This window comes from Peromyscus eremicus, chromosome 16_21 (assembly GCF_949786415.1).
Source record: "Peromyscus eremicus chromosome 16_21, PerEre_H2_v1, whole genome shotgun sequence".
Lineage (NCBI taxonomy): Eukaryota > Metazoa > Chordata > Mammalia > Rodentia > Cricetidae > Peromyscus > Peromyscus eremicus.
The window spans coordinates 10,104,765-10,128,506 of NC_081432.1; the positions used below are offsets into that span (position 1 = coordinate 10,104,765).

The window sequence follows — 23,742 nt, forward strand, 5'->3', positions numbered from 1 at the left end:
AAATAGTTTGTGTGATGCTGTCATAGTGGGTACACGTCATTATTATACCTTTGCCTGAAGTTAAAGAATATACGACAAACGTAAACCCTGATGTAAACTCTGTATTTTTAATGAGAGTGATGTCTCATGCTTGCTCTGGTGGGAGATGCTGATAATGGAGGGGACTGTGAGAATGTGAGGGGATACATGGGTAATCAGTTGTTTGTGAGCCTAAAACTAGTCTTTAAAAGTCTACTAAAACAACAGATGGTGATGGTGCACACCTTGAATCTCAGTACTTGGGAGGGAGGCAGAGGCAGGTGGCTCTCTTGAGTTCGAAGTCAGCCTGGTCTACAGTTTCAGGATAGTTAGGGCTACACAGAAAAACCCTGTCTCAAAAAACAAAACTAAACAAAAAACCTAGAAAAACCAAACCAAAACAAAACAAAAAAACAAAAACAACAACAAAAAAGAAAGAAAAGGAAAAGGTCTATTAAAATAACAAAAGCAACCAGAGTTCTTGAACACTGTCTTGTGGTAGAGCAAAAAGGTAGAGTTCCCTTGACTCCAGGGAGGCAGCCACTGTGTGTTGCAGCTTTCCCATGAAGAGAAACTCTTCTGGATATTGCTCATTGATGGGCCGAGAAGACTGCTCCGTGCGGTACATCGCTTATGCTGGCACAATCCAGAGATCACATCTGTGATCCACATCTCGGCACTACCAACGGGGCTAGCTCTTGGTTGGTGGAGGTGGGTGGGTATGTCGTTGGCCTGTCCATCCATGTAAGTAGAAATGGAGTGGGTTGTCAAGGGGTTAAACTGCTTTGTGACCTTAGGTCCTTGACAGCAGACTGACTCCACAATCTTCCCAGATTTGTCTGGGTGGGGGTGGTTCTCAGAGATCCTACCTGACCTTTTGCCTTTCCAAGACCAGGGAGGACGCCAGAGTGATGGTTCTGGCGCCTGCCAAGTGTCTCCACCCCAGTTTTGTGATTAGGAATGGGTGAAAATGTCCAGCTTGTCACTTGACAGCACAATGGCCCTTGTGAAGCTGACGGGGGCAAGGGTTCCATTTGTCACTTTAATTGGGGTCCCCTGAAATGGGCAGAGCTGGGCCCAGTGTCTAGTAGTCTCTGAAGGCCTGCATTTACTGATTTCTGCATGCTGCTTTTGGCCCCTCAGGGAAGGATTGGGAGAAAGCATCTTACACATTATAAGGCTGGAGGTCTTCCGCAGAACCCAGCCTCCCTTTCAATCATGGGCTCTGCTCATTGGGCAGCTTACAGCCTGGACAAGAACCCCTGATTCTTCTTTACTGAGTTGATAACACCCATTGCCAGCACTCATTGTCATGTGTATCTTATCCTTGAGGGCACCATGGCTGACCCAGGCAGGGCTGACTATCAGAACATTGCACCCTCTCACTCCACATTCCATTTTGCCACTTGACCCTTAATGCTTTAGAACCCCCGACCCCAAACTGGCATTCAGGAGTTCAAACCTGTTTGTAACAAGAGTGGGTCTTTATGCCACACACAGTGCGGAAGCCTCTGAAAGTGAACTGTGCCACAGAACGGTGTTGCTGATCCAGGAAAGTAGTAACAGGCAATGGGCACTGACTGAAGTCACTGTCCCGATGAATAAGGGTCAGGCCAGCACACACTTTCTACACTAGTCTGGAAGAAAGTAGTTTCAGTTTTGTAGGATAGTTCACTTCTGCCTTGGGAGCTAGAAATAGCTGTGGAAAATAATGCGAGCAAGTGTGGGTGATTCCTGTTAGTATTAGAATTATAGAAGCAGGTTCTGGGAGGGCTCGGAGCTGGACTACATCCAAAGCCCAGGACAACATTTTTGTCTTTGAGGAAAGGTAGAGACACGCTGTGCTTGATCAGGCCATGGCGCTCTGCTGCCACCTAGTGGCACTGATGTTACACATTCAATTTTCATAGTGTAGGCTACATCAAGGGGGAGGAGCATCCAGATTATGAGTGTGTCTTTCTGAGGTTGCTCTGTATGGAAGTTCTGTTGACCACAGCACCCAGACTACAGCAGCCAGCCTTCTTTGGAGAGGCTGGGGCCAGCATCCCCATGCACAGGGCATGGATCTGAGCTACAGCTGTGTAATTCTCTGTGTAGAGTCCCTAGTGTGTTCTGTCCATCAGCTCATGGTCAGAGCTAACTAACATGCCTGAAGCTGCATCTCAGTTGACTTGAGTTTTCCACGTTTCTGAAGCAGAATCCTTTCTTCAGAAAGGCACGGTGTGTTTTGTTAGTTGTGTTCCTGCCCTGGCCTCCTCTCTTTCCTGAGCTCTAAACTGGGTCTTGTCCCTGAAGTAAGCAGGAGGAAAGTTCACTAATTGAAAGTACATTCCTTAGATGACATTCTTATGGGGCTTCTGCCAGAAATCATGTTCTGTTACAAGAGGCCAGTCCCTCCCTATTCACAGCTCATAGGGAGCAGCTCTTGAGACCCAGACCGACTCCCTAAGATTCTCATGGCCATGTGGCCCAGGCTCATCACTCATCTCCAATTGCACACGTGCTTGGGTGTGCAGCCTTGTGCTTGCTGACCTCTACTGAGTCCCCCAGGACTCCTCACTGCCACCAGGTACCCGCACACCCCACAAGTGCGTTCACTTCCTGTGCTTTTGGTCCTAATGAGATTCCCACCCAGGCATAGCTGGGAAAACATCCCTGATAATGGAGGATCCCCTCTGCAAGCTGGAATGGGAACAGCTTTATCGTCAGACTGTGTGGCCAGCTTTTCTTGATTCCAAATGTGCCATGGTTGCCAGAGCCAAGAAATGTGTCTGCCTGTGTTCATCCAGCCCCCAACTTTTTTTCTACAAGCCTGTGGCTAGCCTCTGGGATAAGGGGGCATGGGATGAGGTTATAGGTCTTCACATTCTGAGATTAAAAACATTTTGGGGGTGCTTGGGGAGAAAGAAGAAGGTACATACCTTGGCTCAGTTTGTGAGTTGCACCTAAGTGACCATCTCTGCTCCTAGCTTAGCAGTGCCCTTCCTACTGCTGCTCTTCCCCATGATTCCCCTTCTCACCAGCCTGTCACGTGGCTCCCATGTTTTAGATCATCTCTGGGCTTTTCGCATATACTTTCAACCCTTATGTGCTAGAAGCCTCAGCTAGTTCTGTGTAGTGGGCAGCCAGGGCCCTTGAAGCTACGTGTGCATCTTACGTCACTGGCTTCCTCACTGAAAACCCAGGTGTGGAAAGAATCAAATTCCAGAAAGTTCATGTTGGTTTGGTACCTCCTGCTGATGCTCTGGTCAGCTCAGGTGCCCTGGGCCTCTGCTGTGTGGAATCCACCCTCCTGCCTGTCCCAGAAGCCACTATATTTGCCACACTTAACAAAAGGGGAAGCCTGTCTTCCCTGACATTCTGCAGTGGAAGGTGGTGCCCCAGAGCACTTCAGACCCTGTCTCACCAGGTTGTGGCAATTGGCAACAGCTTAGTGCTTGCCTGCCAAATTTACAGCTATAGCCCAGTTACCCGCCCCCCCCATCTCTGCACCTTTGTTCATGTCTCCCTAGTGTTCCAAGAGGTCGTCTGTCTCAGAGACTGTGAGGCTGTAGCCCCAGGCATTGTCCTGATCCCTGGGCAATGGGAGGCCACCTTCACCTGATCTTTCCAGGGCCCACATGGAGGCCCTGTGACCTGTATCTTGTTGTGCCTCTTCCCTGATTTAGATAAGGTCTGTGCTGAGACAGTAACCACTTATCACACCCATAGCCATACTACAGCATCTGTGCAGACGTATACCAAGGTGACACATCTGGATTCTGCAGGCCTGAGTCCTGTGTGTACTGACTCCCTGGAGGTGTTTTGGCTCTCTCCTTTGTATGTAAGAGCTAAGAGTCCCCCTCTGGAAAGTCCTTGAACATACAGCTTTACAGAAGCCTCTAGTGGTACCATGCTATATATTGATGTCACTGTATATAAAGATAAAACCTCAACCTATGAACAGCAAATTCATTTAGAGCAATGGTTCTCAACTTGTGGGTCGTGACCCATTTGGGGGGTGTCAAATGAACTTTTCATAGGGTTTGTCTAAGACCATCAGAAAATGCAGATATTTACATTACAGTTCATAATGGTAGCAAATTACATTTATGAAATAGCAGTGGAAATAATTTTATGGTTGAGGGTCACTACAACATGAGGAACTGTATTGAAGAGTCCCAGCATTAGAAAGATTGAGAACCAGTGCTTTAGAGGGAGCAGAGTGAGGACAGGAGTCTTAAGTGAGTCTTACAGAATATGATGCCAGGGAGGCTGCACCATCGGGAAATTGTGTGTGTCCATGTGTTTTCCACCCAGCCTTGGAATGGACTTTTGGGGAGACTTAGGGGCTATGCTCTGAAGTTTCCTGAATTAGAAGGAGTAAAGAGCAACCCTGGACAGCCAAGGGCTTGCTCAGTTTGTCCTGGCCTAAGCCATGGAATGGGGGCAGCTCTTCTCTGATGAACTACTTATCCTTTGTTATTTTGAAAGACATATTCTTAATGAGAGAGGATAGTTATCAGTAGTGAGTATTTGACAAAATAATGACATACGCTAACACGGTGCTGAACATATTTCACAATTAGGCTCTCCCCCAATGGGAGAGGAATCAAAAGAGTCACCATCTGCTTGGTCTCTATTGTGTACAAATAAGCCGCTCATGCCTTTTTCTCCTTCCTCCTGGCCCAGGCAGCTGCCCAGCTCAGCAGCAGTCTCTCTACACTGCCCCAGTGTGGGCATCCCCACCCAGCTCAGCAGCAGCCCTTCTACACTGCCCCAGTGCGGAAATCCCCACATAGCTCAGCAGCAGCCCCTCTACACTGCCCCAGTGTGGGCATCCCCACCCAGCTCAGCAGCAGCCCCTCTACACTGCCCCAGTGCGGGCATCCCCACCCAGCCCCTGCAGCAGCCCTTCTACACTGCCCCAGTGCGGGCATCCCCACCCAGCTCAGCAGCAGCTGGTTCCTCAGCCTGCATCTCTGGAGTCCATTCTTCCCTACTGGCTTGTTCCTCTTTCCTGGCCCCATTTAAAGGTCTTTCGAGGGCTTCTTTGCAGCTAGGCTGCTCTGAGGACCTGACTCTGCCTCGCTGAGGCTGTGGCCGTGTCCCAAGGCTTGCCAGGTTGTGGTAGATCTTCCATGGTCCTCCGGAAGTCCTCACACTCCTTGCCCTATCACTGTAGTCCCAGTGTGCCCAGGGGCCTTCCTGGGCACAATGATCTTGTGGAATGGTGGTACCAAGGGTGTGTTCACTGCAGCCCTTTGGTCTCATCCCACTGGGTAATGGTGTCTGTGTCACCGTGCCCTGGATACCATGGGTCACACAGCCGGAAGAGCTATGGTGAGACGTAAGTTCCACTTTCCTGTCTCAGTTTCCCTCGTCCTCAGATCTGTGACCTGCAGGGCTATGGAAAATGGTAAAGTTGGAACACTTTGAGAGGTTCTATTTTCTATTTCCATAAATTTACCAACACAGCTGAGATGTGTGTGTGTGTGTGTGTGTGTGTGTTTGTGCATGCGCATACTTATATGTATTAAACACATGATGGGATTGGTCATCGAAAGTCTTCCTCAAAGTGACGTAGAGGTAGCAGAACTTTCTAGACTATCAGTTTTCACTCCAAGTGCTTTATTACACAGGCTTCAAAGTGCCATGCTGAAAGGAAGCTAGCTCTGAAGAGTCCACTTTGCATTTTACGACCATACCATGTTCCAAGGTGAGCCATGGTTCTGGGATTCTCTTCAGTGACAGGCCATTGACAGGAACAGGAGAAGAAACTAATGTGGCCAAATTGAGCTTCACAAAAACAGCCACTTTAGTGCTCATGTGGGCAATCTTGAGGGCCACCTCAAAATGCTAGCCTCTCAGCGTGTGGTGGACCAAGGGACAATCTCTATCCAGCAAGTAGAGACAAAGGGCCAAGCCATGGCCAGCCAGGCTTCCACTCCCATCACACTGTGATCCTTGAGGAAGGAAACCAAACAACTGGATCGTATGCAACATTTTTCTTTAATGTCAGCGACAGTTGTGGACTTTTCTGTTAAAGATAAAAAACATTAACTTTAAAGCTGAAAACAGTAGGGCTTTTCACAGTGAAGCTAGCAGAGGCCAAGCTGATGGCCATTGTGATGGCCACTGAACCTTAGAGTGCTGGAGCTGCAAGTAGCCTCTTGCCCATGTGCCTCCTGTCTATGTAGACTCCTCTCTACTGGTTTCTCAGTGTGTTCAGGAGAGCTGCCTAGCTAGCTCTGGCCTTTTACTGATTGGCTGGACGGGCTGTGGGGAGCAAGGGCTGACCAGTAGGAGGTACTCCTATTTCTTCAGGATCTCACACTTGGCTTGCCCCTGAGCCTGGCCAGACACTTCCAGAGCCCAGGCATATGGCCATGTGCTAGAATAGCCAGCACGTAGGCTGAAGGCAGAACCAGGGGCCAGGAGCCCTGGCAGTACTGTTTCTCTGAGTGGGACATAGGCAATCCACCCTCACACAGCAGAGCTGCAAGGGCAGGCCAGCTTCCTCCCCTCACACTCAAGGGACTGCAGCTATTCTGGATGTTAGACCAAGAAAGGCAACATGAGACAGACCATGGCTGTATCCTCCCTCTTTGCACAGATCTGTAGCAAGAGGGTTGCATTTGAGTTTATACATTTGTTACTCAGAGGCATACTTTGATTAGTTCTTACTATCTTTTCACGTGGGTCTCTAGAGTTGTGTGGCACCAGCCTGTACCTTCTTTATGAAAAAAAACACACCTTAGTTTCTAGGAAGCCCTGTGTGTGGGAGAGCCCACATTTCAGCTTTCTGGCGCCATTGTTCTCCTTAACCAGTTTTAGATAACCTGGAGTCACTGCCAGATGACCCCTCATCAAGACATAGTGGCTGTCCTGGCACCTGAGAGTCAGGGAAGTGGAGGAAGCCCTTGCCAAGGGCAGCAGGATGCACCGTGTCCTGATTGGTTCATTCCTCATGGCACAGCCTGTGTACTCACAAAGAGCCTGGGTGACACGATATGCTACTTTTGTGCCCACACACGTGGGAATGTGAGCATTGCCTGTGTGCATGACTGTGTTAGTTACAGCTGCCCTGTCCCCAAGGGAAATGTGACGTGCTTGAGGTCCTCATACTTTGAGACTGATATTGGCTATGGTGGCCTGATCAGCCAGACATCAGAATGGCTGCTGCTGTTCCTTGTAGATGTAACCGACCGTCTTATTAAATAAGAAACACAGAACCAATGCAAAGAAGAAAGCCAAGAGATCAGAGCTAAGAGCCTTACCGCCTGCTGCAGCTATCCTCTTCAGCCAAGAGACCTCTCCAAAAGAGAGCTACTTCCTGTCTGTTTGTCTTTATATAGACTTTGTGTTCTGCCTTCTCATTGGTTGTAAACCCAACCACGTGACTACCTTGTCACTGCCTGTCTGTACAGACCTCCAGACACACATTGGAGCATGTGTCTCCAATGCTGGCTGTATCCTTGAACACACAGAGATCTACCTAGCTCTGCCTACCAAATGCTGGGATTAAAGGCATGCGCCACGAACGCCCAGCTCTGCTATGGCTTGCTATTAGCTCTGACTCCCGGGCAACTTTATTTATTAACATACAATTAAAATCACATTTCAGTACAAATAAAATACCACCATAGTTCCTAGTGGGCCCCAAAGTGGCAGACAGGGGCAGGGCGATCAAGGGAGCTACATTTGTCATTTGACTTCTGCTCCTCCCCAATGGCATTCCCATTGTGAACAGAAAGGGACAGCAGAGCTGGCTTTCTAGACTTTCATTGTCTCTCTAGCTCTACAGGGGCTGGGTCTCCAGGCTTCTTTGAGTCTTAGTAACATAGGAGGAATGACTCTGCGGGTCACACTGCTTTCTCTTGGGGATCAATTTAATGATCCTTTTCCTAAATGTTCCTACTATGGTGTAAGTTGTCCTTTGGTAAAGTTATTTTTGATCTTAGCACATCATGACCAGATACCACCACCCTCTGTTCCTTTTCTGTTCATATAAAACATTCTGGGATTGTTCTCCGTGACCTACAGTAAGCTGGGTTTTAGGTGGACATTTCAAATCTGTTAAGAAGATGGGTTTGCTGTCCCCACAGTCTGATGTGCTGTCCTTGGTGTCTGCTCTGTGCCGCCAGTGCCCTCATCTGCTCACTACTGACCCACTATTGCCAGGGCTGATGGCGGATGTGATGGCACTTGCTTTGACCCTGTGTTTATCCGTCTTCCCTTGCCACTGAAGTTTGTGCTTCATATAGCTGGCGCTGAGTTGCCTGGTTCTTATGTATTCATCACACACAGCTTCACTGGGAGTTGAGTCCTTTGGTGAGGAAGTACCTGCTGGTCTCACTCAGGCTTGGAGTCCACATTCCAGCCCTGCCCCTTCCCTGTGCCCCTGCCTGATAGGCTTCTGAATGCTCCTGTGGTTAGCTTTTATCTTTGTAGTCTTTGTGTCTCCGATACAGAGCACAGCTATGCTGACCCGACCTGGAACTTTGACTAGGCGGTGAGGCCCATACATGCGTCTTCTGATGTAATTGAAGGATTATCCCAGCCCCCAGAACTAATCCTGTACTTACGTATACAGTGTCCTCTTTACTGTGTATCTTTTAAAAATGTGGTGTGTTGTCTATATTTTTCTCTTTATAATCCTTTCAAGAAGGGTTATGTTTTAGATCTCTAGATTCACTTTTCTATCTGCCCCTCAACATTTCTAGGAAATTGGTTCTGCTGGGGTTTGGGGAGTCACTGCCCTGTGCTGCCCTGTACTTGACCGTCTGTTACTGTCTGGCTTTCTCTCTATACAGAGGAGTTGGTCCTTTTACCTGGAGTTCCAGGGACTCTTCTGTGTCATTACCACCCCTGGAACAGTGTGCTGGGGTGTATGAAGAGCATTTTCAACCCAGTCTCTACCTGATAACGTTCATAGGTGGTTTTTATTTTTATTTTTTTTAGAGATTGATTTCGCTTTTATTTCTGTGTATATGTGAGTGTCTGTCACATGTATGCAGATGCTGTGGAGCCCAGAAGAGGGCCTGGGATCCCGTGGAGTTAGAATTACAGGTAGTTGTGAGATGCCCTATTTGGGTACTGGGAACTGAACTTGGATCCTCTGGAAGAGCCTTGAGTACTCTGTCGCCACTGAGCCATCCCCAGCCTCACGGTTGTAGTTTTGCTTTTCTTTCTTGGGAACTCCACTTTATATTTCTGGGATAACTTTTGACCTATGCTCTGAGTCACTCAGTTTCTTCCTGGTCATTTTTGCCTTGCTCAGTCTCCTCCTCTTTGAACGCTTGGCAGTCTTCTTGATGTTCAGTTTGCCTGGTTCTCCTCTGCCTCTTGCTATGGCTGTTTCCAGGCTAATGCTGCTGCTCTCTTTTGTGTCTTTTAGAGTTCATCCTTGTTTCACAGTGTCCTGTTTAGGTCTGTCTCTATGGTCTGTTTGGATCCCCATCCCCACCCCAGTTTTAGATTTTAAAAACTTTATGTGTACTAGTACTTTGTCTGCTAGATGCCTGTGTACCACGTCCATGCCTGGGGCCTGAGGCGCTTAGGAGCATGCAGATCCCCCTGGAACCAGATTTACAGACAGTTGTAAGCTACCATGGGGTGCTTGGAATGAAACCCTGGGTCCTCTGCATGAGCAACAAGTGCTTTTTTAGCTTCTGAGCCACAGCTCCAGCCCCAGCGTTCCTGAGACTCATCCTTCTTCATTTTCGGAGTCTTCCCTTCCGCAGCGTGCCCTGCAGTGCTGTGCTGTGTGTGGGATTTTGCCATCAGTAAAAGCTTTGTTTCTTCTCCCAAGTTTAATGAGCTTCCTTTTGAGTAGGTCATTTACCCCGAGGGATACTCTGTACCAGTTTCCTCTCTTACCCAAAATGATCATGGTGTATATGCTCGCAGTGCCAGATGTCTGATGGAGACATGTGCTGTAGAACACAGGGCTCACCAAACATTTCCGTCCAGAAGCATCCTGCTGGACAGCAAAATGTAGCTTAAGAAGCAACACGTGGGGCTGGAGAGGTGACTTAGCGGTTAAGAGCACTTGTTGCTCATGTGGAAGACCCCAGTTCAATTCCCAGCACCTGGTCTGTGGCTCACAGCCATGTGTAATTTCAGTTCTAGGGGATTTAACGTTCTCTTCTGGCCTCTGCAGATACTGCATGCATGTGATGCACATACTACATGCAGGGAAAACTCTCATACACATAAAATAAATCTTTAAAAGACAAACAAAATGAAGACCCAGAGAGGAGACTAGCACAGGTGCCTTCCACTGTTGCGTTCCTTTGTTTCTGAGATAAACTCAGTTCTGCCGTTCCGTCCTTCATTTACTTCCCTAACGGCTCCCAGTGCCGTCCTCCTCCCTAGCTCCTCTGAAGCATCTTTGTTCTGTGACTGGCGGTTCTGTTCTCACGCACCCCGCACCCAGGCTGCAGGCCCAGGAGTTGGTGCTTTGGTCCTGAAGCCCATCTGTCTCCACTTGTGGCCTCTCTTCTGGGCTTGTGTGCTGCGGCCAGAAGCCCCCCAGTGCTTTCCTCCATTCTACTGCAGGTTTTCTTGTTCTTCAGCACACAGTGACCTCAGGACAGCATCTTCATGGTCTTTTCTTGCTTCACTGATTGACAGCATTCTCAATTCTGATTTGAGAACATGGCCATTGCTTCTGGAATTCTGAGGGCCTTGGACGTGGAGCTGGGGGGTCCCGTTGTTTACTTGCTTTCTCCTTGACATCCTTATTTTAATTTTACCGTATCACTGTCTTCAGGATGCATGTACTAAGCCCAGAACCTTAATGAGTCACTTTTAGAGGCAGTCTGTAGGCCTCCTCCTGGGGGTGGCAGCTCGTGACAAGAGGACCAAGGGCTAACTGGGCTGTATTCTCTCCCAGAGGCTTCACTGTGACCCCTGGGACGTTGCTGTCTTAGTTACTGCAGCACACCCGAGCATGCCGCCTGAGCAGGGCTGTGTGGTCACCACTCATGGCCTCAGCTCCACTTTCCTTCCCTGCACTGCCTCATTCACCCACTTGCAGGTTCCGGTCCTGGTTCCACAGATCCAGTTGCCGCTCTGCATGGGTACATATAGGGTTGTGCCCTTTTAATCACCAGTGTCATATCCGTGTGACTCTGAGGGTGGGAGAGGCTAAAGATGAATACAGGCTAATGTTGCAATAGTTAATAGGAGATCTCTTTGGTTCCTATCCCCCAGCCCCGTGTACGGTATTGGAGATGGAACCCAGGGTTTTGTGAATGCTAGGCAAGTACTCGACCATTGCTCTATGTCCCTTGCCCTTGGATTTTTGAATGAAGGTCTTAACTATGTATTGTAGGCTAGCCTTCAATTGGTGATCCTCCTGCTGCAGCTTCCCAAGTGCTGGGATTACAGGTGGAAAATACCATACCCAACTCTTATTTTGTTTAGTGTGTGTGTGTGTGTGTGTGTGTGTGTGTGTGTGTTTATGTTCATAGTGTGTACAAGTACATATGTATGTGCATGCAGTGGTCAGAGGTTGATATTAGATATGTTCCTCAATTGCCCTCCACCCTATTTTTTGAGACAGTCTTTCACTAAAACTTACCAGTCTGGCTAGACGAGCTGGCCAACAACCCCCAGGAATTCTCCTGCCTCTGCTTTCCCAGCTCTGAGATTTTAAGTGTGTGCCACTGCATTTTGCTTTATACACAGGTGCTTGGGGCTGAATTCATGTCTTTGTGCTTGTAAAGCAGGCACTTTACCAGCTGAGGCATCTCTCTACCCCCTTGTTTAACTTTTTAAGCATTACCTTAGTTCATATACTATGTATAAATAAAGTGACCTTGGTATCCCACACACTAACTTTAAGGGCCCAACTCCACACCATGGCACTCAAAGCTCAATGCCATATTTGTGCAGCAGCTTTCCCAGGTATAGGACCTGTGAAGAAGGGTGGGGTAGGCTTCTTTTAACCATGGTTGGTATAGAATCCCTTTGCCCCAGTATTTTCTTTTTATTTGGCTTGGAACTTTATGCTATGGGTGAGTGACACACACCTGCTGGAGACAGCCTCTCGAAACTGATTATCTGCACAGCTCTAGGAAAGGCAGACTCAGCCTGGGCAGTGATCACTGTTGGTGCATTGATCTCACATGTCCAAGCATAGGATGCTGTTGTATGTAAGCCTTTTAGATGTCCCTACCAATCGCCTGGGAATGCCATGGATATGTACCCAGAGAATATATAACAAATAGCAGGGAGGGCGATGGTGAGGTGAGTGCTTGCAACAAGAAATCGATGCCTAGTGTTGGCACCAGACCTGAATTCAGGAAGTGACAAGTCAACAGCACATGCTGAGGCTACCATGAGGCTGGAGAAGGCTAGACAGTGCAGAAGGTGGCTTCAGTAGCCTTGCTGCAAGGGGAAGTTGAAGAGATTGGTAAGATTACCTTGTGGACTGTGAACAGAGCAAACCAGCAGTGCACTTAGTGTGTAATCTAATAACTGCCATTTTAAACTTAGTGCCTATGCAGACACATATGCTGGATAGTGTATGTAGACGATGTATATACTAAATATTATAAATAGAAGATGTATATGTTAAATGTTATAAGCAGATCAATCATACAGATTCCTCATAGGACCTCTGGGATGCCTGTTGGGAAATGGACACCTTCTTCATGTTCCTTTGCCTCTATTGGGCTGTTCAGACATCGTCCCTGAGGTCATCTCTGCTGGTACACGTCCCTCTCATGTAGGCCTTAGACGTGACCATTTTAGAGCCATTTGTTGCTCTAAATGGGAATAGAAAGGAGAAAGGCTGCTAAGGGCCCAGTCTGAGGTCAAGGCCTTGGAGCCCAGAGCTCATACTGCCCTGTGTTTCTCTTTCAGGTAGGTGAGCTCCAGAGAAGCCAGCCCTGCCAGAGACCTCCATTTTTGGTGGATGGTGCTCTGAGCGACAGTGTGCTTCAGCATTTGGATCTATGGACCTGCTTTGAACCATAGAGCCTGCCTATGGGGGAAGGTGAGTAGCCCTAAAGCCCGTTCTGTTTCTTCATCAGGCATGGTGGTAGCAAAGCCAGGGTCCCCGTTAGGGAACACACGTGTTGGCAGTGCGACTGTTCTTTGTTCTGTCCTGCTCCATTCTGCTGGGCCCTGGGTTCTGTATATACTTTGGAGAGTTGTATACCCTCAGGTCACCCCAAAGGCTGGAACCCCTCTCCTGGAGTTGGCCTGAGCAACCAGGAATCATGAGGCAAGCCCAGGTCTAGGGAATGGAGAACAGCAGCCGTGCTGGGATACTGATGGCCGCCATGGGGTTTTAGTCCCCTTTTCTGCTCTCTGATACTGTGGCAGGAAGAATTATTTTATTCATTATCATCCATGGTGCTTTCTGGTGATGTGGATTGTAGAAAGGGCGGGTGCTTTCTGATACTATGGTAAAAAGAATTATTTATTTTGGATTGTTCATTAGCATCCATATTGCTTTCTGATGACATGGCTAGTGCTTTCTGGTTGGGTACATGGCCATAAAGAGAGGCTTCTGCCCCTCATTGCAACTTTGGATGGACATTATGAGTTCTGGAAAGCAAATGACAGGAGAGAGGCAAGGGTTCAGGGTCACCTTCTGTGTTCCTTCAGTGCCTCCTCCCCAGGCTCACTGCAGCCCAGACCTGCATGTTCTGCTCAAGCCCCATGAGAGCTCCCTGAAGAGGGTTAGAAAGGGCCCTGCAGCAGTAAAGGGGTTCAGTGCACAGACAGTGGGGACAAGGAAGCACCTAGGCCTTGTCCACAGGTAGTAGTGGAGCCACAGAGCAACTGACTGGAGGCTTAGTACTTGGGGAATCACTCTGCTCTCCACATTTCTTCCACTCAACCAGTCTCCAAGCCACCCCCTCTGTTCCTCAGTCCTGGCCTACACCCCCACTTTGAGACCCTACCAGTTTCCCAGGGAACTTCTTGGATTGGTCTTTGCTGGGCCAGGCAGAGCTGCAGCAGAGTTATGAGTTGTTGGTCAAGGTGAGAGAGGGGTTTGCAGAGAATGAATTATACTGGTCAGGGCGCCAGGTATGGCTGTACATCAAGACGGAACAAAACCATCTCATCTTATGTCATGGGACTTTTTCTGAAGAGTTTATTTCTGTTCATCCCAGATCCCAGGGCAATGACAGACCAAAGGAATGATTCGATCCAGTTGTACCTTGGTGAACTAATGAGTTTATTGGAATTACTTACAACAGCACAGATAAGAGGTTACTTACAGGAGCAAGGGGGGTAATTACGGGCAGGCAGCTATATACCACTGAAGACTTTCTCCGTTACCTCCCACCCCACCACAGCAATTACTGGGGTAGAATACTTATATACCCTTGGGGAGGAAAGGGACCCAGTGAGCTTTCCATTTCTGCTAGGAGGGGGTGTTAAAGGGCCTGATTTTGTGGATCTTGTAAAGGTCCCATAGAGATAATCATAGATATTCTGATTTCAAGATGTTAAGGACCATGCTGTGACTGGAGGTCGCATTCTACAACATGCCCTCTGCTGGGCCAGTGTCCTGGGGTGGCTAGGCTTCCCGCTGCACCTGGAGGTCAGAGTTCTACAACATGCCCTCTGCTGGGCCAGTGTCCTGGGGTGGCTAGGCTTCCCGCTGCACCTGGAGGTCAGAGTTCTACAACATGCCCTCTGCTAGGCCAGTGTCCTGGGGTGGCTAGGCTTCCCACTGCCGTGTGCCTTAATTCCCAGGTGAGTTGAAGAGCTTCCTCTTCTGCCTCTACCCAGAGGAGACTGATCCTAATAGGCTCACTTACCAGAGAGGCCTCAGATCTGGGACGGTTGGTGTGTCTAACAAGCTCCTGAAGTCCTGGTTCCTACAGCCACATCCCTGCACTGCCCAGAGCATACCTCTAGGACTTGCTGTGCCCTGTGTGAAGGTCCATGGCCTTTCCCAGGCACACGTTCCCTGAGTGTATGACCATGCAGGTTCCTGTACTAGCAAGTCTGAGTGCTGGGATTGCAGGCATGCATACCTGATGTAATTTATGTATTTTTGACCCAGAAATCATATGCTGTAAATATACATGGTGGGGAGGTCACAAGACAAAGGGGGCTCATTCCCAGGACTAGATAAGTCACACCCACATAAATCTACTACAGTTCTAGAGGCTGGGAGCTCAAGATGAAGATGCCAGAAAGTCTGCTGATGTCTGGTAGGGATACAGCTGCTTCTAGTCTGGAGTCTGGTAGGGATGCAGCTGCTTCCAGTCTGGAGCCTCCTTGGACACTGCATCCTTTGGAGACACAAATACTGTGTTTCTGTGTGACAGGAGGACCACCTGGCAAGAGAGTCAAACTGGTCTCCCTGAGCCTCTTGTGAGACACTAGTTGGCTAGTAGGTGGAGGTCGCAGCCTCGTCACCTTCACAGGCCCCAATACTGTCATGGTAGAGATTGATCTAGCTATCTTTCTTGGTTTTGTTTTCTTAAAGGTGGGGTCTCACTATATAGTCCTGGCTGGCCTGGAACTTGCTGTAGACCAGGCTAGTCTTGAACTCAGAGATCTGGCTGCCTCTACCTCCTGAGTGCTGGATTTAAGATGTGCACCATCACATCTAGCCTGGAGATTGATTTTCAACATACGTATTTGAGGGTAAACATATGCCCCAAACTTTAGCAATATTACTACAACATTGCTCAGCATACCAACTCAAAATGTCTGGCACACTCAACTATTGTAGACTCATTATAGTTCTACACACTAAAACATAAAACCGAGCACCTGAAATCTTATTCATAAAGTGAAATATCAGGAATTTGGTACTATTGCCTAAACCTAAGTGCATTAACTTAAAGTATTTACTATGTAATACTAAATGCAAAAAAAAAAAAAAAAAAAAAAGAGGACAAATGTGGGCAGTTTGGTTCTATTTTGTTTAAAAGACACCGTGATGGAACCTAGATAGTACACCTCCCAGATTGCAGATCCAGGCTGATCTTTCTGGGGAGCATTTCATTATGTTATTTCTCTATACTGGATGTCCATTGCTTATATTATTTACATGGTGAGGCTTTGGGACTCCCCTTTCTTTTCTGTGCTGTGGTGGGCATTGCAGAGTTACTAGCAATTTCTGTGCTTAAAGTGACCAGCTCCTTCCACTGTACAGTCTGCCTTCTGGTACAGCCCATAGTTCCTTAGTTCCTCCTGGCCGCCTTCTCATATATGCTTGCTTGTGTTTTGGTCATTAACCTCCTCTGATACTGTATAAGTAGCTAGATAAAGTTAACACATCAGTAACAAGTATCATGGGATAGCCGCTCTCTTCTGCTTACTAGCAGAAATGCTCAGTTTGATGGTGGCTAATATTCATGTTACCCCTCCATTTACGTATCAAGTACTTGAGCCTGGGGGTCCTGAGTTGGTCCCTTTATCCTGCCTGTACATATCACAGCCCACACCCAGACCACCTTAAATGACTTAGCATGCTCATACACTTCTGAGTGTATGCATAGGCTTACTTCTCAGGACTGACTACAATTAATTAAAAATAGGGAAGGCAAGAATTTCCAGTCTGTCATTTTGTGTACCTAACCCAGGTGAGTTGGGTACTGTTCACCTGGTCCCTTGAGAATTTGCAAGTGTGTCTCTAGTCAGTTCAAGGCATCCCCATAGTCAGTGTCTAGGGATCTGCCTCTGCCCACACTGCACATGGATGGTCAGCACGATGGCAATGTCTAATGCGAAAAGCTGTGTCTGGATTAATGCTAGCCAACCCCCCTCCCCATTTCAGGCTGAGCTGCTATGTATATGTCCTGCAGGCACACTGGCTTGTTCAGTCCTGTTGGGGGCAGGAGCCATTGAAATGACAGCCATGAGTGCTGGGTGCCCCTCCAAGGGCACAAGGGGAGCTGGGTGAAAAGTAGGTCACATGTGCCTGGGCAATGTCACGTGGTTCCCACCCCAGGCCAATGGGATGGGTGGCCTCTTTCGGTTGAGAACAAAACATCACTCTAATTTTTCTCTGTTAGCATTTCATCTTCTCTAAACGGGGAGAGTAACCATCTGTCTGGCTCCCACACCCAACTTGATCCTCTTGACCCTACAGGGCTGCTTTGTTCGGAGGTAAGGGGATTCTGTGGGCCTGGGTGAGTGGTCAGCAGAGCAGGACAGGTGGCCAAGGCTGACAAGAGTCCTAGCTCAGATCTCCAGGTGGTGTGGCAGAGTGTGCCAAGGTCACGTATTTGATACATTGGGAGAAGGTGCCGAAGGAACTGCCATGATGATGTACAGAGCTCTGCTGGGCAGTGGGAAGAGCGGAGTTGGGTTCTATGTACGAGCGGCTTTAGATATTTAGATATTGGGCCCTCTGCTTTCATAAGGCAGTTCTTTTGGGGAGGACCAATGGCATTTTAATGTTCTTTACTGTTGAGGTGACATTATTTGAAAAAAAAGTAAGAGCATACAATTTTACGTATGTTTTGTTGGTCAGAAACACCAGATATGGAAAGGAATATAATCCCTACCCTGGACTATATGAGCCATCCTTAGGAACAGGGTTCAGTGCGCTCTGGATCAATTTTTTCCTTAAGTCCATCTTTGTTAGAGGCTTAAACCTCTGAAGTTACTCAGAAAGTTATATGTTTCCATGGATAAGAGCATTATGAAGCCCAAATATCAGAACCCAAATATCAAAAGATCTATGTACACATATTATTAATAAATGGAAAAGTATATTTTAGAGTTTAATATTTATATTGAGCAATTTACTAGTTAGCTTTTTACCCGGCAAGTCATTGAACATGATCCCCAATGGTAAAGCCTACGTGAATATATAGTAGTTTTAAAATATTTATAAAAAACTAATATACATTTTTATAGCTTATAAATAACAAAATTTCACATTTTTGCCTGTCCTGTAAATAAGCTCAGGTGTGCATTGCCTCAGGATGTTCCAGTTTGCGTGTTTGACAAGCAAGTTGCGTGTTTGACAAACATGTATGTGTTTGCAGGATCTGGTTATATCTGCCCCATTCACACATGGGGAAATGCTTCCAGAAACAGTGTACCAGAACAAGAATTGTAGCAATTTAATCTGAGTGTGTTCCACCAGGAACTGGTTTTCCTTTCAGATGAAATCTGAGCTTATTCCCGCTCTCCAGGAAACACGGTGTGTGGCCAGCATTGTAAGGATAAGCACCAGCACTTTGCTTATGCATGCTGTCCATCTCTGTTGGGTGGCACAGTAGCTGTACCCTTGGTGACAAAGCAGGGCTCACAAAGACTCCTTGTCTGATAAACTTACAGCCTTAGAGTGAATCCTGTATGTTTTCTAAAAGAGCATTTCTTGAACTGTTTTGCAATCTTGAGGAAACAGAGTTTTGTTTGTTTGTTTGTTTGGGTTTTTTGTTTGACTAAGACAGGATAGAAATGTGCAACATTTTCCTTATTTGTAGCTGTTAATCTGATGCCTGGAAAAAGCCCCATACAATGATGCAGTTTTAACATTGTCCCTTTGTGCTTCCTGTAACATGTATCTCGGACACTAGGCTTATTCACAGCGAGTGAAGATAGAGGTGTACAGCTGTGACAATCATACATGTTCATGTGACATTTGAAATTGTAATGTTCCCCATTATTTCTCAGGTGAGGGGTGAGGGCTGCCTCTGGAAATGAACCCATTCATGGGATATGGGTATGCTTTATGATCGTTTATTCCCTGAACCCACTGGGAAAGATTACAGCATAGATATAGCTATGCAGAAGCAATAGAGCCATGTCCTGTGGTGATGTGCAGACAGAGGAGAGAGTCCTAACACAGGCTGGAAACCTGACTGTGTGCCTGTCCTCTGCCCCCATGCACACTGGAATGGCCCTTCCTGTCCACATCGCCCTCATCATATTCATTGTTGAGCTGGGGTCTCTGTGGGACTTGAAGGGCCACCTGTGAAGCTGGGTTTGGGAGTGTCCTGAAACAAGTTGTCATCCCATTATTCTGTGTTTGAGAGGTAAGTGATGTTCCAGGAGACAGCCGGGCCCCGCTCAGAGGCCAGAAGCCTCAGTAAGCATTCTTCAAGCGATTAGAGGGGCCTGGGGAAGATCTGCAGTGAGGAGTACCCCACAGCTGGAGCCATCTGAAGAGATGTCCTGATTCCAATGGAGTAGGCTTCAGAGGACCAACGTCTCAATATTGGGAGCTGGGTATCAGGAAGGCCCCAAAAGTGCACAGGGCCATCCATTGCAGAACTGTTGAGTACAGCCTATCTGGTTCTCCAATTTAGCCACAAAGCATCTGGCTTCTGCATCTTGGCTGTTCTGCTTATGAAACAGAACAGGTCTCTGGTTGTCCAGGTGTGATCTCTGCACCTCCACTGTCCCCTAAGGATCCTGTGGAGATGCAGATTCTGTGCTGCCTGCCTCAGATCAGTGGAGTCAGAACCTCTGGGCTAGGCCATGTAGGACAGGCCTCTCTGGTGGTACATGTCATGTCCACTCTGAGTCTGAGAACCCCTGGTGTGGCTGTGAAGTGAAAATTTAAAAGCAGGGTCCCGATGCAGCTGGAGTTGGGTGCAGAAGGTATGGACCTGAGTACCAGGTCTGGGAGAGCAGAGGATGCTGCCAGTGATTACCTGGTCGGATGCATGCAGACCGCCTTGTGGGGTGTTTGAGGCTGAGTCACTTTGCTTTAGTCGTGTGCAGCCAGAGCTTTCTGGAGGAAAGGGCACAGGCTGCCCCACCGGCACCTGATGGGACTGAGGCTTGTGGAGATGAGGAACACACCTGCTAGAACTCAAGGTGAGCATAAGCCCAAGGCCAGTGCTGGAGCAGGAAAGATGCTGCAGAAGCTGTGACTCGTGCTGACTTAGGACTGACCGCCACTGGGGAGGGTGTACAGAGACCACTCGGTGGAGTGGTCTAGAGAGGCGAGGAGACCGCAGTAGCTACAGCTGGGCTCTAGACAGATTTCTCAGTGAAGAAAGGGTCTGTCTGTGGCTGGGAAACAAGCCCTGGCAAAGCTGAGGACTGAATGGGACAGCCATATGCAAACTCTGTCTTCCCGCTGCATGGCGATGGGCTTTGAACGCCGCTTGCCTCCCTCTCTTCCTTTGCACAGGCGTGCTGGTGTGGGGACAGAAGGGACAAGAAACCTGTATAAGAATTTGCTGGCCGGGTGGCGATGGCACATGCCTTCAATCCCAGCACTTGGGAGGCAGAGGCAGGCAATTCTCTGAGTTCAAGATTAGCCTGGTCTACAGAGTGAGTTCCAGGATAGCTGGGGCTACATAGAGAAACCCTGTCTCGGGCCGGGGGAAAAAATATGCTGTCAGGGCTGGTGGGAATGGCTCAGTTAGTAAGGTACTAATAGGACCTGAGCTCAATCCCCAGAATCCATATGAAAAGCCAGGCATAGTGGCATAAACATTCCAGCCCTGGAGGAGCAGAGACAGGCGGATCCCTGGGGACTCGGTGGCCAGCCAGCCTAGCCTGCTTTGTAAGGTCTGGGCCAGTGAGAGACCGATCTCAAAAAACAAAGTGGGTTACACCTTAGGAACAACATCTGAGGTTGTCCCCTAGCTTCCACATGGGTGCATGAATGCATATGTATGTCCGCATGCTTGTACACACATGCTATCGTAAGAATAATCAAAATGTCACATGTGAATGGGGGCAGAGACAGGTGAGAATACCTAGTTCTGTTTTGCTATAATCAAAGGACATTGAGATCACTAAGAATGAATAAGCTAGTCAATAAATGCTACTGGGTAATTAGAAGTCTGGGTTTTTTTAAGTACTAAATTTAATATGTCACACAAATTTTGGGATGGACTAAAGAGATACGGGCATAAAAATTACGTGTTGGCCTTTTGTATGTCTTTTTATGATAAAGCATTGTAGGCCGCACACACCCCAGAAGGCCTGAGTGCACAGTGGACAGGCAGCACCTTTTCAAAAAGAGTAGTGTTGCACCAAAGCACAGGATCATAAGTGGCCAGACAGATAAGTGTGCACAATGGGAAGGAACTGATGGACAGCCTTGTGCAGGTTGGCAGGAGTCAGGATGGCATCCTGCCCACATACCCTACAGGCTTGGTCGGGTGTGAACCATACTACTTTGTGGAACATGACTGGTCATCTCTGCCAACATTTTAGTACAAATACCTTTTAGCCCTACCGTTTTTACTGCAAGCCAAGTCTCTTCTCTGATTAAACCTTATTGCACAGAGATCCATGTCTGGAATGTTCATCACATTATGGTTTATTAAAAATAATTAAATAAGGAAGACCTTTAATTCCCACAGTCAGGACATGGGAAACTTGGCTAAAATAAGTCCTAACATGGCCCCATGGAGACTCAGCCTCTAGGCTTCCTTTCCCTGGCTCAAAAAACTGCTGATAACCATCAACAGGAGACGTGGCAACCGTTTGTAGTGGTGTTCATGTTGTGGAGTTCTATTTTGCAATAAGATCTATAATACTGACTGAGAGCCACACCTGTCACACAGCAGCATGGGTGACTCGGTGTCAAAGAAGCCAGGCCCAGAGGACATAGAGGGGTACTGCAGTGCTGGGTGAAGTCCTTAGTGGCTGCCTGGCAATGCCTTACTTTGGATGTGAGTGGATGATTAGTGTTGCATGGTAAGTGCTGTGTGACATTTGAGCTGTCCCCTTCATATTTGTGTCACGATTGTGTCTGTGCTTAAAGTGTAAGTCTCAGACAAATATAGTGTGGTACTTGTGCAAGGCAGGGCTAAGCAAAGCCCAGCAACTGAGACGTGGTATGTGGCTAGCTGGAGTCCCTTCCAGAGTAGTTGTGCTGGCATTCCTGGTGTCTTAGAGAGGCCCCTGCTCTGCCAGCTAGAAAAGTGTGTTTGGGTTTCTGACACTATTGTTGAGCCTGGAGATAATATCAGCATAACAATGGACCCACAGCTGTACAGCCACAACACTCGAGGTCCCAATATCCCTACTCTGATCGGGCATTTTTTCTGACCGGTCCCTGGGACTGTACCCAGTGAACAACTAACTAGTCTCCAAAGACCTGGGGCCCACAGCACCAGGAAGAAAGGAGGAAGGGCCTGTGGCTGAACTAGAGTCAACACCATAGCTTCCTGCCTCGTTGCTTCTCGTAGGGACCAGATGGGGTCTCCTTTAGATCTTGCTCAGTAATATTTTTGTTTAGCGGCTTCCACAACCTACCTAGCTCTAGCTTGGGGCTTTTAAACTTATTTTGCAAGTGAATACCGAGTTTATTTTTCATCTACACATCTATTTCTTTGTCTATCACACAGACTGAAATCAAAACGAGCCAAATGCATCCAAAATAAATTAAACCAGCAGCAGCAGCGAGGCTTTTGGGATTAGACAAGAGCGGATTGAAAGCCAGAGTGCTTCTCTGGGACACTGCTGTCCTGGGGATTAAGTCTAATCCTGAGCTGTGCCAGGAAGCAGGGCAGCAGCTCAGTGCCATCACGTGGCATGGAGGCTGTATCCTTGAGCTGCCTTTGCACAGGCCCCTACTGAGTCAGCCTAGCCTGGACATTGCCAGAGCTGCAGATGCCCCAAGGTCATCATCTGGTATTAGTGTGTGGCATGAGGGTGATGCTCTCACCCTTTTTTCCTAAACACACGTGTAGGTGGCACCTCCAGGATACTGATGTATGTGCACATGCAGGTCCTTGGCAACCCTGAGACTCGGGTGCGCAGACTTTGTGAGTGGGAGGGTGAGGGCAGGGGTCCTGGGGAGTTTCTTGGCCGTAGCTTCTGTGGTCACTGAACCACGAGTGTGTGGATCTTTGGGGCCCCACTAGGCCCAGATCTCATGCTGCTTTTCCCTGGATTCGGCAAAACCGTTTCCAGAGCAGAGCTGCTGAGCCCAGCTGTTGGCTCGCCGAGGCTCATCGCCTTAATTTGATCCTTCACAGCTTCTAGTCACACTGGAAGCTTCAGTTTTCTTTTTAGTTTGTTACCTGTTACGTTGCTTCAGATTTGTCTAAATTTATGTTATATTTTATTTCTTCAGTGTGTTTATCTTGCATTTTTCTTTATTATCTTTACTTTTCAAATAATTTCTTTTCTGTGCAGCACTTATTTTTATTCCCTTTACATTTTTACTCATATTTGTCATTTCTGTTTGTAATCTTGTTTTTACTTCAGCCTTTCATCTTTTTTCCTTTTTTAAAAAAATTCATTTGGAAAGATTCTTAATGCTTTCAGTTATATTTTCTGATTTTTTTTATCAGAAATAATATGCTTTTTTCAGGTCAACAGTGAGATATTATTGCCCAAACCTTGCAACACAAAGAAATGACCTACCTATCAATCTAATTTAGCTTGTTTTTTCTATCAGGGTTAATCACAATCAATGATTTTGTCTGTGTTGATAAATGAGTGTTCTTAAAATCATTAATGGGTGCGTCCCTGGGGACTTGCCATGAACACCCTCCCAGGAAAGCTGGGAGCTATGTTCCTCTCTCGCTCCACCTTGACCCCATGGAGATACTCATTATCTCGGCACCTGCTGTCCATGCAGCCTGCAGCCTCACGAGGACACGTCTACTGGAAGACCTGACCGACAGTGTTAATCCCCTTCCCACTCGGGGTTGATGGCCTGTGTCCAGCCACTGTCAGGAGTGTCACCACACTATGGTCAAGCTATCTTAGTGGAGCCATCAGCAGGCCACCACTGGGCAGAATGGTTATTGTCCAGTTTTTGCTGGGCCACTTGGGCACAGAGTGTGCCAGGGACTTGAGTTGCTATGAGACAAAGCC

General features: G+C 47.7%; 1 protein-coding gene across 10 annotated transcripts in view; it reads left to right on the forward strand.

Moving 5' to 3' along the window:
* Positions 1 to 23,742, forward strand: part of Pcbp3 (poly(rC) binding protein 3) — a 202,442-nt gene that overhangs the window by 128,374 nt on the left and 50,326 nt on the right. For 9 of the 10 annotated variants that reach the window (XM_059282473.1, XM_059282461.1, XM_059282460.1 and 6 more), the window contains one exon: positions 12,874 to 13,006. In XM_059282473.1, coding sequence (XP_059138456.1) covers positions 12,997 to 13,006 — 10 coding nt within the window. In that variant the 5' untranslated portion in view covers positions 12,874 to 12,996. Of the gene's footprint in view, positions 1 to 12,873; positions 13,007 to 17,003; positions 17,098 to 23,742 lie in introns of all 10 variants that reach the window. The other variant, XM_059282472.1, reaches the window with a different exon arrangement.